The 16,706-nt window shown below is 41.3% G+C and overlaps 1 protein-coding gene across 2 annotated transcripts in view; it reads left to right on the top strand.

The window, feature by feature from the left end:
- The window catches only part of tbc1d19 (TBC1 domain family, member 19), a 164,572-nt gene that overhangs the window by 108,052 nt on the left and 39,814 nt on the right, over positions 1-16,706 (top strand). For both annotated transcript variants that reach the window (XR_011885371.1, XM_072252924.1), the window contains exons 14-17: positions 684-768; positions 1,109-1,153; positions 1,482-1,514; positions 12,046-12,155. Coding sequence is in view for 1 of the 2 variants with exons in the window: in XM_072252924.1 (XP_072109025.1) it covers positions 684-768; positions 1,109-1,153; positions 1,482-1,514; positions 12,046-12,155 (273 nt within the window). In the remaining variant the exon portion in view is untranslated. The remainder of the gene's footprint in view (positions 1-683; positions 769-1,108; positions 1,154-1,481; positions 1,515-12,045; positions 12,156-16,706) is intronic.

Below are 16,706 nucleotides of genomic sequence, written 5' to 3'. Positions count from 1 at the left end.
CTAGCAAATTTGTAGATAGTACTAAGACTGGGATCTTAGTAGACAGAGAGGAAGGCGATCAGAACTTGTATGGTGATTTGGACCAGCTAGGAAATGGGCTAAAAAATAGCAGATGGAATTTAATGTAGACAAGTATGAGGTATTGCACTTTGGCTGGAAAACCAGGGTAGGACTTGCATAGTGATTGGTAGGTCTCTGAGCTGTGCGGGAGAACAGAGATCTGGGAATATAGATCTAATGATGCAGAACTGGTAGGCTATAGTTTGTACAAGGTGGTGGGGAATGATGGGCAGATAGAGACAGATAGTGGAGGAGGAAAATAGAGATGGGCTGGAAAGTAATGTGGAACTTTGTCCTTTCCCTTCCCCTCTGCCTCTATTTTTCTTACGTCTCCACTCCCTCGTTTCTCAACCATCCCTTCACCCTCAACTAGTTTCCTTTGTCTTTCACCCCTCCCTTATCCTGTTCCACTTATCACTCCCAGCCTATCTTATCCTTCCTTCTCACTTCTTTAACACTGGTTACCTTCCCTCTACAGCCTCTGTCCTGATGTAGGATCTTGATCTGAGATGCCAACATAGATACTCATGATCCACTGAATTCCTCCAGCAGTATTTTGCTTCGGATTCATATATCATATTCTGATGTTAAAGCCTCTTGATTGATTCTGTATTGATTCTTAGGTGCTCCTATGCTTTTCTCGAGATGCGCTGGTTCTTGATCATTTCAACTACAGCAGTGCCTCACCTCCCAAATCGTATATCAAAGGTAAGAAAATCTGGTCATTGTGTTCTCCACTGAAAAGCTTAGCTAGACTAGTATTAGTCCTATCTTCCAGCTTGTGTAATGAGCAAATAATGTAAATGTAGGAAGCAGTTTCATAAGGAAGTATCTTGCTCTTTTGCACTAATGTACTGCAATAATAAACCCAAATCATTTAAAACTCAATTATAATAAGGCTTGAACAAATGTTTGTAGCAAAAATAGGTTTAACATTGACTTGCTTTTTTAAGATTAGATCATATGGCAGTGTCTTCTTAAAAACTCTATATTGCAATTGAAAAGTATATTTTCTATTTACATAAGGCATTAATGATTTTTTTGATAGGGAAACTTGCATTAGAAGATTATGCAGTTGTGTATCCTCCAAATGGTAAGTGCTATGGAAGAACTAACCTGATTAGAAGATAAGGAATCTTTGCTTTTCGTCTTGCTTGAATGTTTTTATTTGGGGGGGCGGGGGGAAGAAAAATTGGTCTTGAGAGGTTAAGCATTTAAATTTACGAGTTTTAGCACCTTGCTCTAAGGTTTAGCGTATATTTTGATGATACTTTATATTGTTCATTGTATAATTTCTTGGTCTTCTAAATTAAAATTTATAATTAATGTCCTTTGGCTGCTTAATAAGTAATTTGATTGCCTAAAACAAGATAAAAAATCATAATTTGTAATAATAAATTTAATATTCTTATCCTGTACAGGAGTAGTTCCATTCCATGGATTTGCAATGTATGGTAAGCAATATTCCTCCTAAATATTAGAAAAATATAATTATTAGTGTATGATGGGCCTTTGGCACACTGATTAATTTCAGTCTATAATAATCATTATTTGGCCTTTTCACTATATGTTGGTATTGTGCATCTTTGACCTTTTTTTCCGTAGTTTATAATAAGGTGTCACCTCTTTCACAATTGGTGCTTTGCGAAAAGTGACTCAATATCATTGCTTCATGCTTTCTATGTTGCGAATGGGCACCTGCTACATTTCCTATGGTTACATTGGGAAGTGCTAGAAGAGAGAGTCAGATTTGCAAAAGAAATATCTGTTTGGAATGCTGAGAGGGGTTGGGAGGTAAATTGGAATGTTTGAATCTTGTTGCAGGTAATGGAAATTCTTGAATGATATCAAAGAATGTGGTGGCTGGTGGGTTATGTCATGGAAAATATCCTTAATGGAGCCATGATAGCCATTTTTATGGTAAAAGGGCAGATAGGAACACTGCTTTACATTGCATCTATTTCAGTGTGCATAGCTTAATCAGTAAGGTAGATGAACTGAGGTCATGGATGCCTCTAGTGACTAGGATATAGTGGCCGTAACAGAAAAGAGCTGGACTGGCAGTTCAAGGATACTGATGCTTTAGTTTTGGGTAGAACTCTAAAAATAAGAAGGGGATTGTCACCATGGTAGGGCTATATTATAGACTCCCTAATAGTCAACAGGAGCTTGATGGGCTGATGTTTCAAGAAATTGCAAGTAGTTGTGAAAAGAGTAGGCTTGTGCCAGTGGGAGATTTCAGTTTTCTCAATATTGACTGGGCCACCCAGAGTGCAAAAGGCCTGAATAGGACAGAATTTGTGCAGTGCATCCAGGACAGTTTCCACACACAGTATGTGGAAGAACCGACTTGGGAATGAGGCGTGCCAAGTAACTGAAGTGGCAGTTAGGGAACCACTTTTGATCCAGTGACCACAAAACTATTTCTTTTAAAATATTATGGAGAAAGGTAGATTAGACAGGTTAAAGTCTGAATTTGGAGTAGAACCAACTTTGAGGATGTTACATAGAGTATAAGCTGGATCAGTGGGCAGCTATTTAAAGTTAAAGGAACGGTTGGAAAGTGGGAAGCTTCTCAAAGCCAGAGTTCAAAGTAAAATTTATTAGAGTGCATACATGTCACCACATACAATCCTGAGATTCTTTTTCTGCAGGTATACTTAGCAAATCTACAGAACAGGAACTATAAACAGGATCAACGGACAACTAACTGCAAGTGCAGATATAAATAAATAGCAATAAATAACAAGCATGAAATAACAAGATAAGGGTCCTTAAATGAGTGTAGTTAGCCCCTTTTGTTCGAGTCTTATGGCTGATGTGTAATAACTGTTCTTGAACCTGGTAGTGCAAGTCCTGAGGCACTTGTACCATCTACCTGATGGCAGTAGCGAGAAAAGAGCATTGCCTGGGTGGTGAGGATCTTTGACGATGGTTGCTGCTTTTCTACTGCAACATTTCATGTAGACATGCTCAGTGGTTGGGAGGGTTTTACCCGTGATGTACTGGGCCGAATCCACTACCTTTTGTAGGATTTTCCACTCAAGGGCATTGTGTTCACGTACCAGGCTGTCATGCAGCCAGTCAGCACACTTTCCACCACACATCTATAAAAGTTTGCCAAGGTTTTTGATGACATGCCAAATCTTTGCAGACCCCTGAGAAAATAGAGGCGCTGTTTTGCTTTCTTTGCAATTATATTTATATAATGGGTCCAGGACAGGTCTTCTGAGATAGTGCACCCAGGAATCCTCTTCATGTCTGATGCTCAGATAATTACTGGCTCATGGACCTCTGGTTTCCCTCTCCTGAAGTCTACAATCAGTTCATTGGACTTAATTGACATTGAGTGGGAGGTTGTTGTTATTACACTACTCACCCAAGTTTTCAATCTCCCTCCTGAATGCTGATTCATCACCCCCTTTTATACAGCCCTCAACAGTGGTATCATCAGCAAATTTATAAATGGTGTTGGAGCTGTACTTGCCCACACAGTCATAGTTATAAAGCAATTTTATTAAAAGGGTTATATCAAGTGTCCAGGGGTATCATTATTCCATTAGAGTGACAGAGAGAAGGCACATTCAGAGATTACCTTAAGGGGGAAATCAAGAGGGAAAAAGAGGGTATGAGATGGATTTGGCAGGTAGGGTGTAAGTTAATCACAGGAGTTCAGATGTATTAGCAGTAAAAGGGTAATTAGGAGAAGGCATGTATATTAATCTCTTCCGGTAAAACATCTTTTCCTCTCCCTCCCCACTCTGGCCTCTTACATATTCTCACCTCCCCCTGGATCTACCCTCCCTCCTTCCCTTTCTCCCATGGTCCACTCTCCCCTCCTATCGGATTCCTTCCTCTCCAACCCTTTATCTCTTCTACCTGCCTGGCTACACCTATCACCTTCTAGCGATTTGCCTTCCCCTCCCCCTCACCTTTTTATTATGGCCTCTTCCCCCTTCCTTTCCAGTCTTGAAGAAGGGTCTTGGCCTGAATCGTTGACTGTTAATTCATTTCTATTGATGCTGCCTGACCTGCTGAGTTCCTCCAGCATTTTGGATTACCAGCATCTGCAGACTTTCTCGTGTTTGTGAATAGGGGGAGATAAAATCGTCTTAAACACTATGAGGGCTACCTATACATGGAGCTGCAGGAGATGGTTAAGATTTCTTCTGTGTTTACTCGAGAATATCATAAATGACAATGAAATTACGGTAGTGAGCTCTTGGACCATATGCTTGCAATAAGGGAGGAGGTATTTGCAGCCTTGAAGTGTGTTAAGGTGAACAAATTCCCAGGGGTTGACCAAGTGTACCCTCGGACCTTATGGGAGGCCAGGAAGAAATAGATGAGGTTCTTGTAGAGAAGTTCCAAAAGACTGGACTGTGGCAAGTGTTGTTCCATTGTTCAAGAAGGGTAGTTAGGATAGGCCAGAGAGTTTGACTTCAGATGTAGGTAAGTTACTGGAGAGAATTTTGATGGACAAACTGAACTGTGAAGTTGAATGTGGAAAGGGTGAGAAATGGGATTATAATGAAAACGATCAAGGATATATATTTTAAGGATGGATAGATTTGAAAAGGAGGGGGAACATAAATAATGTATTATTTTTGCCACAGGGAGCATGGCTCTGTATATGCAAACCATATCTAACTCTGGTTAAGTTTGTTGAGTATAAACTTTGAGCTTGAATCTGTGATTTGAGGACTTAGAAGTGGAATTCGTTCAATAAGAAATAATATTTAAGAGAGTACAATCAATTTTGATGTGAAGATTATTAAAATACAGAGATGGTGGTGGTTAAGAAAACTAACTGTGGCAGCATTTCTAATAGAATGCCAGGACTGAATAATTGGAAAGCAGAGAAGTTGATTATTTGCATATTCTGTATAAATCTTCACAGTATTATAGAAATTGAAGTATCAGCTCTAGTGTCATAATAATCAAGACACTACTAGCAAAACAAGAACAAATTCACAAGTCTTTTTCACATTTATGCATAAAGTAACAACTATCCGTAGCAAACTGCTGGATGATTTGCACTGCTCTGTCTTCAGTCTTACAAAAATAGTTATTTCGATATGTCATCTGTTCATGTGTTATGAAATTGGTTTTCTAACAGCAGCAGAAATTCTTATTGGGTCAAATTGTTTGAACCCTGGTAAAGATGTTTTTTATCGCCTTGAATTAACTCGACTTTGGAAACTTGAAAACGGACAGTGAAACTGTCATATCTCATTCTTTTGGGTCTAAGAGAGCTTTTACAATTGTACATATTGCTGTCTTACTTATTCTTTCTCACTCTCTAACTTTCATCTTTCCCATCTTTCTTTCCATATCCAGTTTGACTAATTTAGCCTCATTCCTTCTCTGTTGTTTTCAATTGTCTTTCCCCTTAAATTTAATTGGTTTAGAAAACAGGCCACTTGAAGGCAAACTTCTGTTCAGTGATAATTTCTTGTCTCCAGGCAGTATCATAGAAGAAGCCTATCAGAGTATAATTTCTGATTTGTGTGGGGCAGCCTGCAAGCCATTCCTCTGGTGTCTAGTTGAACTGGTAAGAAATGTGTTCCTTGGTGGACACAGGAATGTACAGAGGCCATCAGCGACCAGAGACGGGCATTTTGTGTTTTGAGATATACGTTTATTTAAGAAGCTTTGCTGAACTCTCAGGAAAAAAAAGAGCGATTAGCAAGGGGAGGTTTTAGAAAAGGGTGGCTTTGAGGGAATGAGTATTTTAAGAGATGACAGTGTGTTTTGATGGACAATGGGAAGATTTATGAGAAACAAGAGACGTTTGAGAATGCCATGGATAATGACTTCACATCAGCTGAATCGAAATTTGCTGTCGATAGTGCAAATACTACAGCCCCATGACAGGATATGGTTAGCTATCATATGCTCGAACATCTGCCTGAGGCAGTCCTAAAGAAGTTGCTTGAGTTTTATAAGGTCTGGAAGCAAAGAATCTTCCAGGATGCTAGAAAAGGGCTGTGGTGCAGCCTATTGTTAAACCTGGGAAGTAGCTGTGGGCCTATTCCACAGTGTGTAAAATATTCTTCACTGTGTAAAATAATGGAGAAAATGATAGAAATTAAGTTGATGTTTGTTTTGGAGAAGAGAGCATTACTTAATTTCTACCAGTGGGTTTTGTAAACGAGATCTACGTATGATACCCTCGTACTACTGGGAAATGCAATTCAGAAAGCTTTTACAGTGAAAGAATCAGCAGTTGCAGTATTTATGGACATTGAAAAAGCTTATGGTATGCTGTGGAGGGAGGGACCTTTGAGCATAAACTCCGTATGCTTAGCACTGGTGATAGGTTTTACAATTGGGTATTGGATTTTTTATTTGGCTGATCGTTTAGAGTGAGGGTGTGTAAAGAAGTGTCATCAGAGTATGTGGTAGATAATGGGGATCTCCCCCACCCCCATAGTGTTATTAGTCCAATATTTTCTTTAATTTGATGATTAATTGCATTTTTGATGGTGTTGGGTCTGGGTTCAGTTTGGCTTTGTATGCTGATGATGGGGCTCTGTGGAAAAGGGGTTGTAATATGCCAGTGTGGTAAGGTCTGTGCAAACAGCGCTATCAGCAATGGAAGAAATGTCTTTGAACCGAGGTTTTTTAATTTTCTGCTTCTAAGTCAAAATATATGGGTTTTACCCAGAAATAGTGTGGATTATATTCAGCTTATTCTGTAAGTGTGTTCATTGTCTAGAGTTCCTGTGTTTAAATATTTGGGGCAATGGTTGGATGCAAGACTCACTTGGAGAACACAAAGTTTTTGGAGAATAAATGTAAGCAGGTCATTAATTTTATGTGCTGTGTGGCTGGGTATGACTGACATACTTCTAAGGGGCGTTTCATTGGCAATTTATTGTGCTTTAATATGCTCTTGTCTAGATTATGGTTATATGATTTGTGGGGAAGCAGCTCCTTCTGTTTTGCATAGATTGGATGTTCTACAGGCCAGTGCACTTAGAACCTGTAGTGAAGCATTCTGGACCACACCTAGGGATGCTTTGGGAGTTGAACTAGGTGAGATGCCACTTGACCTGTAGAGAGAAAAACTGAGCCTTGTATGCTAGATTTCCTTGGTAGGGTGGGTTGGGGGGGAAATCCTATTTAATGTATACTGTTCTAATTGATTATTGGGGATATAATAGCAAAATTGGTAAATGTTTTGGGCAGATAATTAGGGAATATGTGCAGGATATGGTCTTGGGGATTTGTGGATTAGCCCACATGTGGCCTGGCCAGGAATTCCACTGTGGAAGTTTCCAGATGTGAAAATAGATTTGACGTTACTAGAGGATAGACAGTGTCTTGAGGGCGTGAGAGCATATCTGCTCATTTACAGCAGCAGTATTTTCCCTTTTCGCGTATCTTTATAGATGGTTCTAAAGACCCAGTTAGTAACCGGGTGAGCGCAAGGATATTTATCCCCTGGTCTAATGTTGAGGTGGGGGAAAAAGCTGACAGGTGGTTTGTCTGTCTATACAACAGAATTTATGGCCACTATTATCAGCCTGCAATAGGTGAACAAGTTAAGCCAAATAGAGTCATGGTCTGCTTCTGTCCTGCAGAGTTTGGAATCGAAGGTCATGGGGAAGGTCATTGTTAATCTACATGTTCTGGAGAGTGCAGGAATAGTAGTACCATTTTATTAGGTATCTGCACATGTGGGTGTATTGGGTAATGAAAGGGCAGATGTTACAACAAAACGGGCACTTACTAAGTCTGAAGTAGATAATATAGTTATTATGTGAAAGTATGAAACTAAGTCTTGTAATAGGTTGAGAGGAATTGGGAAATGGGAGAAATTGTGAGATAGGAGCAGGACAGGGAGGCAGTATTACAATTTGTTTCCATCAGTCCAGGGTAGGCACCTTTTGGGAAGAAATAGGAGGAAAGATGTTTTGTTGGTGAGTCTGAGATTTGCACATACGGGTTTGCACTCCACTTTGGCACTTGTTGGTAAGCATGGGAATGGGTGGTGAGGTCCCAGAGATGATGGAACATGTGATCATGGTGTGCCACAAATATTTGTTAGAACATGGGAAGCTGTTTTGACAATTATTGGGTAGATGTGGGGTGCCTAGTTTGCAGGATATTCTTGGCAGCTGAGGCAGGGGCAGTTAAGTCGTGTAGGACCCTGGTGAATTTTTAAATTAAAATAGGTTTGAGAGATAGCATCTGATCCCTGTCATGACTCCCTTGGTAGTCCTCTATGGTAGGTGGCGGTAATGCACCTTCCTGAGAGGTGTGAAGCGCCATTAGCACAAAAGTTGTCCTAGTAATCCACCTGACCCGAAGTATTCACAAGGCTACTTGTACTCCACTGATGTTGCATGAAAAGCAAACTGAACACAAAGGTTACAAATCCAGTTCCTGAACTTATGTGCATAATTATAAGACTCAATTTTAATTTATTCTTGGATTGTAAAAGCCACTAACAATGTTTTGAATGTTCTTTTGGACAAAATAGCATATTCTACAAATTACTATAGTTACCTTCTAGGGCAAACTGTTTAGTTATGGGCAAGATTTAGATATGGATTGAGAATGAAAAGCTGGAGCAACACATACAAAATGCTGGAGGAACTTACCAGGTCAGGCAGCATTTATGGAAATGAATTAGCAGTTGATGTTTCGAGCCAAGACCCTTTATCAAGACTGGACAGGAAGGGGGAAGTCACCAGAATAAAAAGGTGGGGAAGTGGAAGGAGGATAGCTTGAAGGTGATAGGTGAAGCCAGGTGGGTAGGAAAGGTAAAGGGCTGGAGAGGAAGGGATCTGATAGGAGAGGAGAGTGGACTATAGGAGGAAGGGAAAGGTGGGGGGGCGGGGGAGGCAATAGGCAGGTGAGAAGCGGTAAGAGGTCAGAGTGGGGAATAGAAGAATAAAGGAGGAGGAAGGAGAATTTTTTTTTACCGGAAGGAGAAATCGATATTCAGGTTGAAGGCTGTCCAGATGGAATATCTGCATTTACACAATGTTGTCTGATACAGGTGTCCCCCGCTTTTCGAACGTTTGCTTTACAAAACCTCACTGTTACGAAAGACCTACATTAGTACCCTGTTTTCGCTTTCAGAAGGTGTTTTCACTGTTACGAAGAAAGGCAGCGCGTGATAAAAAAAATCAGCGCGGGAAAAAATTAGCACGCGATAAAAGGCAGCGCGCAGCCCAAGCAGCCGCTCTCTCCCGGATTCGGAACGGCATTGCTTAAACATGTTGCATTGAGCAGCCGTTAGCAAGATGAGTTCTAAGGTGTCGGAAAAGCCTGAAAGAGCTCGTAAGGGTGTTACATTTAGCGTAAAACTAGACATAATTAAGCGTTTCAAGCGTGGTGAACGAAGCAAGGACAAAGTGAGTTTGGCTTGTGGAAGTAGACGAAGATGATGTTGAAGAGGTTTTGGCATCCCATGACCAAGAACTGATAGATGAAGAGCTGATGCAATTGGAAGAGGAAAGGATAACAATCGAAACCGAATGCAGTAGCGAAAGTGAAGTCATCCAGGAACTGAACGTGAAGCAACTGCGTGAGATTTTCACTGCAATGATGAAGTACGACTTTAATTTTAAAAGGGTACATAGGCTTAGGGGATATTTGCAGGATGTTTTGAGTCCTTACAAAGAACTGTGTGATAGAAAAATGCTCAAGGCTCAGCAGTCAAGTAAACCTCCGCACCAGCCACAGCAGATGACGAACCTCGACCTTTGACATCGAGGCAGGCAGTCATAGGAGAGGATGAGCTGCCTGCCTGATCAACGATGAGACGACACCCCTGTGTCCCACCACCTCAACCCCTGGGCCCCGGACAGATACTGTACCGATTCGTGGAGAATGCAGCAGTAGCCGGGAGGCACACAGCACATCTTTAAGAAAAAAGCCAAAATAAACATGCTAATTAATTAGGTGCCACCTAGCACGTAATTGTCGACCCAGATCAGTGCCGATGCAATCGGCAATCGCCTCTGATCTGCGCCGACATTTACATGCCGGGCAGCACCTAATTAATTAGTATGTTTATTTTGGCTTTTTTCTTAAAGATGTGCTGTGTGCCTCCCGGCTACCCCTGCGTGCTTCGCGGCAATGTATCAGTTGGCGGCCTGGAGGGTGGCGGCCATTACACCACCCAACCTGCAACGACTCAGTCTAACACACCATCATCAGTGTGCTCAGCGCTGTTTTCCCATTTCCAGTAAGTGATACGACACTGTACATACATTATTTCTTCTTTATATAGGCTGTGTATTTTTAAGTGTTATTTGGTAGATTTGGCAGCTTCATAGTTTGAAGGTTACTGGAGAACGCGTTTATGCCAACAGCGCTTGTGTGAGATTTTCTGTCAAGAGCACTTGCGTGAAATTTTCGCTACGGAGAACTGTGAAGGCAATCGTTGTAGAGAAGTATTTCTACTTTATATAGGCTGTGTATTTATCATATCATTCCTGCTTTTACTACATGTTACTGTTATTTTAGGTTTTATGTGTTATTTGGCATGATTTGGTAGGTTATTTTTGGGTCTGCGAACGCTCACAAAATTTTCCCATAGAAATAAATGGTAATTGCTTCTTTGCTTTACAACATTTTGGCTTTCGAACCATTTCATAGGAACGCTCTACCTTTGGATGGCGGGGCAAACCTGTATTGAATTCTAAGGGGAAAGAAATAGAAACAATTGAAAAGGATTTTAGTTCAACTGGTTTCAGTTTAATTGACTCTGGGAAGAACTACCATAAAGCAATACAATCAGGTTGTTGCTACTCTGCTTACCACTTCCTTGCTGCTTAGCTCAATGCTCCAATCTCTGCTCTCCCACTGATCCAGTTGCCAATTAACCACTCTTCCTCCCTCCCCCCCCCCCACACCAGTTCTGGGCCCACGAGTTACTGGTCCTACAGAATGAAAAAAAAATCTCCACCAGAAATGATTTCCAGTGTTATGCACCAAAAGTCCTACAAACCTATAGAGTGGCATTCTTGTTCCCACCAATGAGGTACCTCTAGGTGTAGAGCTGGATATGGACCTGGGTCTGAACAGGGGTTTCAGGGTGCTGACTCAACACACAGCTGTGCCCTGGCATCGGCTGGACCTAGAGCCCTACAGACCTGCAAGCGAAAGGGCCACCTAACCTAGCATAGGGAGGTAGCAAGGGGAAAGGAGTCCAACCTTTGCTAATTCCTCCTGGTCCCTTCCTGTCATGACATTTTGATGTTGTTCCTTTTGTGAAGTTGGGGCTGCTCTGGAATTCCTGCAGATTATTTATTTGGTGAAAGACCGGATGGAACAGAAGTAAGCAGAACAGGTGCAGTGAGTGTTTGCTATAGAAATCCTTTCCTAGACCAGGTTTATCCAAGTAGCACATGTTGTACCCTATGTCATGAGTAGAATTGTTTCAAAACTTATACTTAAAACAAACACGAGAAACTCTGCCAATGCTGGATATCCAAAGCAACACACACAAAATGCGAGAGGATCTCAGCAGGTCAGGCAGCATCTATGGAAAAGAGTAAACAGTTGATGTTTCGGCTGGCCACCCTTCCTCAGGACTCCTGATGACAGGTCTAGGCCTGAAACATCAACGGTTTACTCTTTTCCATGGATGTTGTTTGGCCTGCTGAGTATCTGTAGCATTTTATATATGTGTATTTAAAAATGCCTTTTAAAATGCTGCTTTAAATTTAGACAAATCTTGAACTTGGTTGTGCAACTGAATAAGAGGAAGCTTGAACTATGCCATTATTTAAAAATGTTCACTATTTACACTTGGAATGCTGATTGCGTGCAAGGTGGTGGATCTAATCCCCTTGGTGTATTTGTTATAACCATTATGTCGGCCATACCAGGTTAGGGTCACAGTTGAAGATCATTGAGTGCCGTGGGCATAAAGTACAAATTATTTCTGCTCTACAACATGGTGCTTTACTTTGTGTTTGTGCTTTTATTACTTCGGATTTTTTTTGTATTGATATGCAGTTGCACCACTGTGCTTTCTCTACCATGAGCCATCCAAACTCTACCAAGTTTTCCGTGAGATGTATGTAAGATTTTTCTTCAGGCTTCATAACATCTCATCCCATTCCTCGGTAAGTTCAGTAGAGGCATGTTATACAAGGACGTGCTCATTTATCCTTTCTGGGGAACTTGGGTTCAGTCAGTCAAGATAAATTATATGAAAACATATTTGCTTTCTTTATATATTTTCTTCAATGATATCAGTGCATATTCATTATGACTTTAGTCCAAGTATTTTTTGGGAGATTGAATAAAGAGGAAACAGGATAGAAAAAGGTGCAAAAACTGTGGGAAATTGACCTGGTGAATTAATCTATGTTGAAACATAAAGTATCCAGTTTTTTCTTTGTCAGAGCATCATTGGGCATCATTTTCAAACTCATTAATCAGTTTCAAGTGAAGTGAATGGACAGTAGCTGCCTGAAAACAACCAGGAGCCAATCTATCTTTCAGTTGTATTACTTCTCATTATCCCATATGCGCAGTATATAAGGAGACGATAAATATCTCTGAAATCTCTGACAGTAACACACATCACTTTCTACAAGAAAAGTGAACTCTAAGATGAAATTAGTTAGACATGACCTGCTCCATCTGCAATCATGATTCCTGCTGGTCAGTTCTAATTCCTTCAGATTATCTTTTGTTACAACACATTTTATGTTGTTTGAGTTTAACACCTTTTCACGAGCGTGACCTCTTTTATGCCAGCTTTGAAAGGAGGAATAAAACGACATAGCATCCCCGCAGCATCAGGTGATTCTGTGATCTCTGTCTCAGTTGCTAATGTCAGAACATCTTTCAAGAAGGTGAACCCGCACAAGGCACCAGGCCCTAATGGTGTAGCTGGTAGGGTACTGAAAATCTATGCCAACCAACTGGTGGGAGTGTTCAAGGACATCTTCAGTTTCTCACTGCTGCATTTGAAGGTCCCCACCTGTCTCAAAAATGCTACAACCGTACCAATGCCCAAGAAGAGCAGAGTGAGCTCCCGCAACGACTATCACCTGTTACAGTCACATCTACTATGATGAAGTGCTTTGAGAGTTGTTGAAGGCCAGAATCAACTCCTGTCTAAGCAAGGACCTGGACCTGCTGCAATTTGCCTATGGCCACAGTAGGTCTACAGTGGTTGCAATCTCACTGGCTCTCCACACGGCCTTGGATCAGCTGGACAATAGCTACACCTACGTCAGGCTACTGTTTAAGCTCAGCATTCAACACCATCATATCCTCAATACTAATCAACAAGCTCCAAAATCTGGGCTTCTGTACCTCCCTCTGCAACTGGCTCCTTGACTTCCTCATTGGGACACCACAGTCGGTGCAGATTGGAAATAACATCTCTTTGCTGACAATTAATACTGGTGCCCCTCAAAGATGTGTGATGAGCCCACTGCTTTATTCTTGTTACACCCATGACTGTGAGGCAAGGCACAGCTCAAGCACCAACTATAAGACCATAAAACAAAGGAGCAGAAGTCAGCCATTCAGCCCATCAAGTCTGCTCCGCCATTTTATCATGAGCTGATCCATTCTCCCATTTAGTCCCACACCCCCGTCTTCTCACCATAACCTTTGATGCCCTGACTACTCAGATACCTATCAATCTCTGCCTTAAATACACCCAATGACTTGGCCTGCACTGCTGCCCGTGGCAACAAATTCCATAGATTCACCACGCTCTGGCTAAAAAAATTTCTTGGCATCTCTGTTCTGAATGGGCGCCCTTCAATCCTTAAGTCATGCCCTCTCGTACTATACTCCCCCATCATGGGAAACAACTTTGCCACATCCTCACTCTGTCCATGCCTTTCAACATTCGAAATGTTTCTAATGAGGTCTCCCCTCATTCTTCTAAACTCCAAGGAATACAGTCCAAGAGTGGACAAACGTTCCTCGTATGTTAACCCTCTCATTCCCGGAATCATTCTAGTGAATCTTCTCTGTACCCTCTCCAACGTCAGCACATCCTTTCTTAAATGAAGAGACCAAAACTGCCCACAGTTCTCCAAGTGAGGTCTCACCAGTGCCTTATAAAGCCTCAACATCACATCCCTGCTCCTATACTCTATTCCTCTAGAAATGAATGCCAACATTGCATTCGCCTTCTTCAGCACCGACTCAACCTGGCGGTTAACCTTAAGGGTATCCTGTACAAGGACTCCCAAGTCCCGTTGCATCTCAGAACTTTGAATTCTCTCCCCTTTTAAATAATAGTCTGCCCGTTTATTTCTTCTGCCGAAGTGCATAACCATACACTTTCCAATATTGTATTTCATTTGCCACTTCTTTGCCCATTCTTCCAATCTATCCAAGTCTCTCTGCAGACTCTCTGTTTCCTCAGCACTACCGGCCCCTCCACCTATCTTCGTATCATCAGCAAACTTAGCCACAAAGCCACCTATTCCATAATCCAAATCATTGATGAACAATGTAAAAAGAAGCGGCCCCAACACTGATCCCTGCGGAACATCGCTGGTAACTGGCAGCCAACCAGAATTGGAACCCTTTTTCCCACTCTCTGTTTCCTGCCAATCAGCCAACGCTCTATCCACATATGTAACTTTCCTGTAATTTCATGAGCTCTTGTTAAGTAGCCTTGTGTGGCACCTTGTCAAAGGCCTTCTGAAAATCCAAATATACAACATCCACTGCATCTCCCTTGTCTAGCCTACTTGTAATTTCCTCAAAAAATTGCAATAGGTTTGTCAGGCAGGATTTTCCTTTAAGGAATCCATGCTGAGTTCTGCCTATCTTGTCATATGCCTCCAGGTACTCTGTAACCTCATCCTTGTGACAATCGACTCCAACAACTTCCCAACCACTGATGTCAAGCTAACAGGTCTATAATTTCCTTTTTGCTTCCTTGCCCCCTTCTTAAATAGCGGAGTGACATTTGCAATCTTCCAGTCCTCCGGAACCATGCCAGAATCTATCGACTTTTGAAAGATCATTGCTAATGCCTCGGCAATCTCCATAGCTTCTTCCTTCAGAACACGAGGGTGCATTCCATCTGGTCTGGGAGATTTATCTACCTTTAGACTATATAGCTTCCTGAGTATTTTCTCTGTCGTAATTGTGACTGCGCACACTTCTCTTCCCTGCCACCCTTGAGTGTCCAGTATACTGCTAATGTCTTCCTCAGTGAAGACTGATGCAAAATACTCGTTCAGTTCCTCTGCCATCTCCTTATCTCCCATTACAATTTCTCCAGCATCATTTTCTATCGGTTTTATATCTACTCTCACCTGTCTTTTACTCTTTATATACTTGAAAAAGCTTTTGGTATCCTCTTTGATATTATTTGCTTGCTTCCTTTCATAGTTAATCTTTTCCCCCTCAATGACCTTCTTAGTTTCCTTTTGTAAGCTTTTAAAAACTTCCCAATCCTCTGTCTTCCCACTAATTTTTGCTTCCTTGTATGCCCTCTCCTTTGCTTTAACTTTGGCTTTGACTTCTCATGTTAGCCACGGTTGCATCCTTTTTCCATTGGAAAATTTCTTCTTTTTTGGAATATACCTATAAATTGCCGATTAACTATTGTTGACAGAACTTCAAATGGTGATGAGGAGGCGTACAGGAGTGCGATAGATCAGCTGGTTGAGTGGTGTCACAACAACAACCTTGCAAGCAATGTCAGTAAGACCAAGGAATTGAATGTGGACTTCAGGAAGGAGAAGTTGAGGATACATACCAGTCCTCATGGAGGGATCAGTTGTGGAAAGGGTGAGCAGTTTCAAGTTCCTGGTGTCAGCATCTCTGAAGATCTATCCTGGGCTCAATATATTGATGTAATTACAAAGAAGGCAAAAACACTGGCTATATTTCAATAGGTGTTTGAGGAGTCTTGGCATGTCACCAAATTTATATAGATGTACCATGAAGAGATTCACCACATGGTATGGAGGGGCCACTGCACAAGATCAGAAAAAGCTGCAGAAAGTTTCAAACTCAGCCAGTTCCATCATGGGCAATGTCCTTCCTAACATCGAGGACAACTTCAAAACAAGATGCATCAAAAAGGCAACGTCCATGATTAAGGACCCCCATCACCCAGAACATTCCATTTTCTCACTGCTACCATCAAGGAAGAGATGCAGCAGCTGGAAGACACTCACTCAACATTTTAGGAATAGCTTCTTCCACTCCACAATCAGATTTCTGAATGGACAATGAATCCATGTTTACTACCTCACTTATTTCACCCTTTGTTTTGCTCTCTATTTGTATGATTATTTAATATTTATATGTTTCTTATTTTAATTTTTAGTTATTTAAGTTTCATGACATATGCCAGTGATATTAAACCTGGTTCTGGATTTGGTCCAATGGAAGATTTTCTTGACAATATTTTGCTATACTCCATTCTGATTCACAGTGACATAGATAACATGACCAACTGCGGCTTGTTTTCTAACTCCAATAATAGTCGTGTTGGGGGGCGGGGGGTGGGGGGGTCCCTGATTTAAAATTTGCCGACAGTATTTTCATACATTGAGGCAGCTTGTATATGGGAACATACAGGAATAACATCCAACTCGCCTCCCTTGCCATTCTCAGTGACTACATTAAAATTGTCAGACATGTTACAACTTGTGGCAAATCTAACATTGTTCCTT

Source organism: Mobula birostris, chromosome 3, assembly GCF_030028105.1.
Source record: "Mobula birostris isolate sMobBir1 chromosome 3, sMobBir1.hap1, whole genome shotgun sequence".
Lineage (NCBI taxonomy): Eukaryota > Metazoa > Chordata > Chondrichthyes > Myliobatiformes > Myliobatidae > Mobula > Mobula birostris.
Note: the sequence above shows the minus strand (reverse complement) of the source record. Positions and strands in the feature narration are given on the sequence as shown.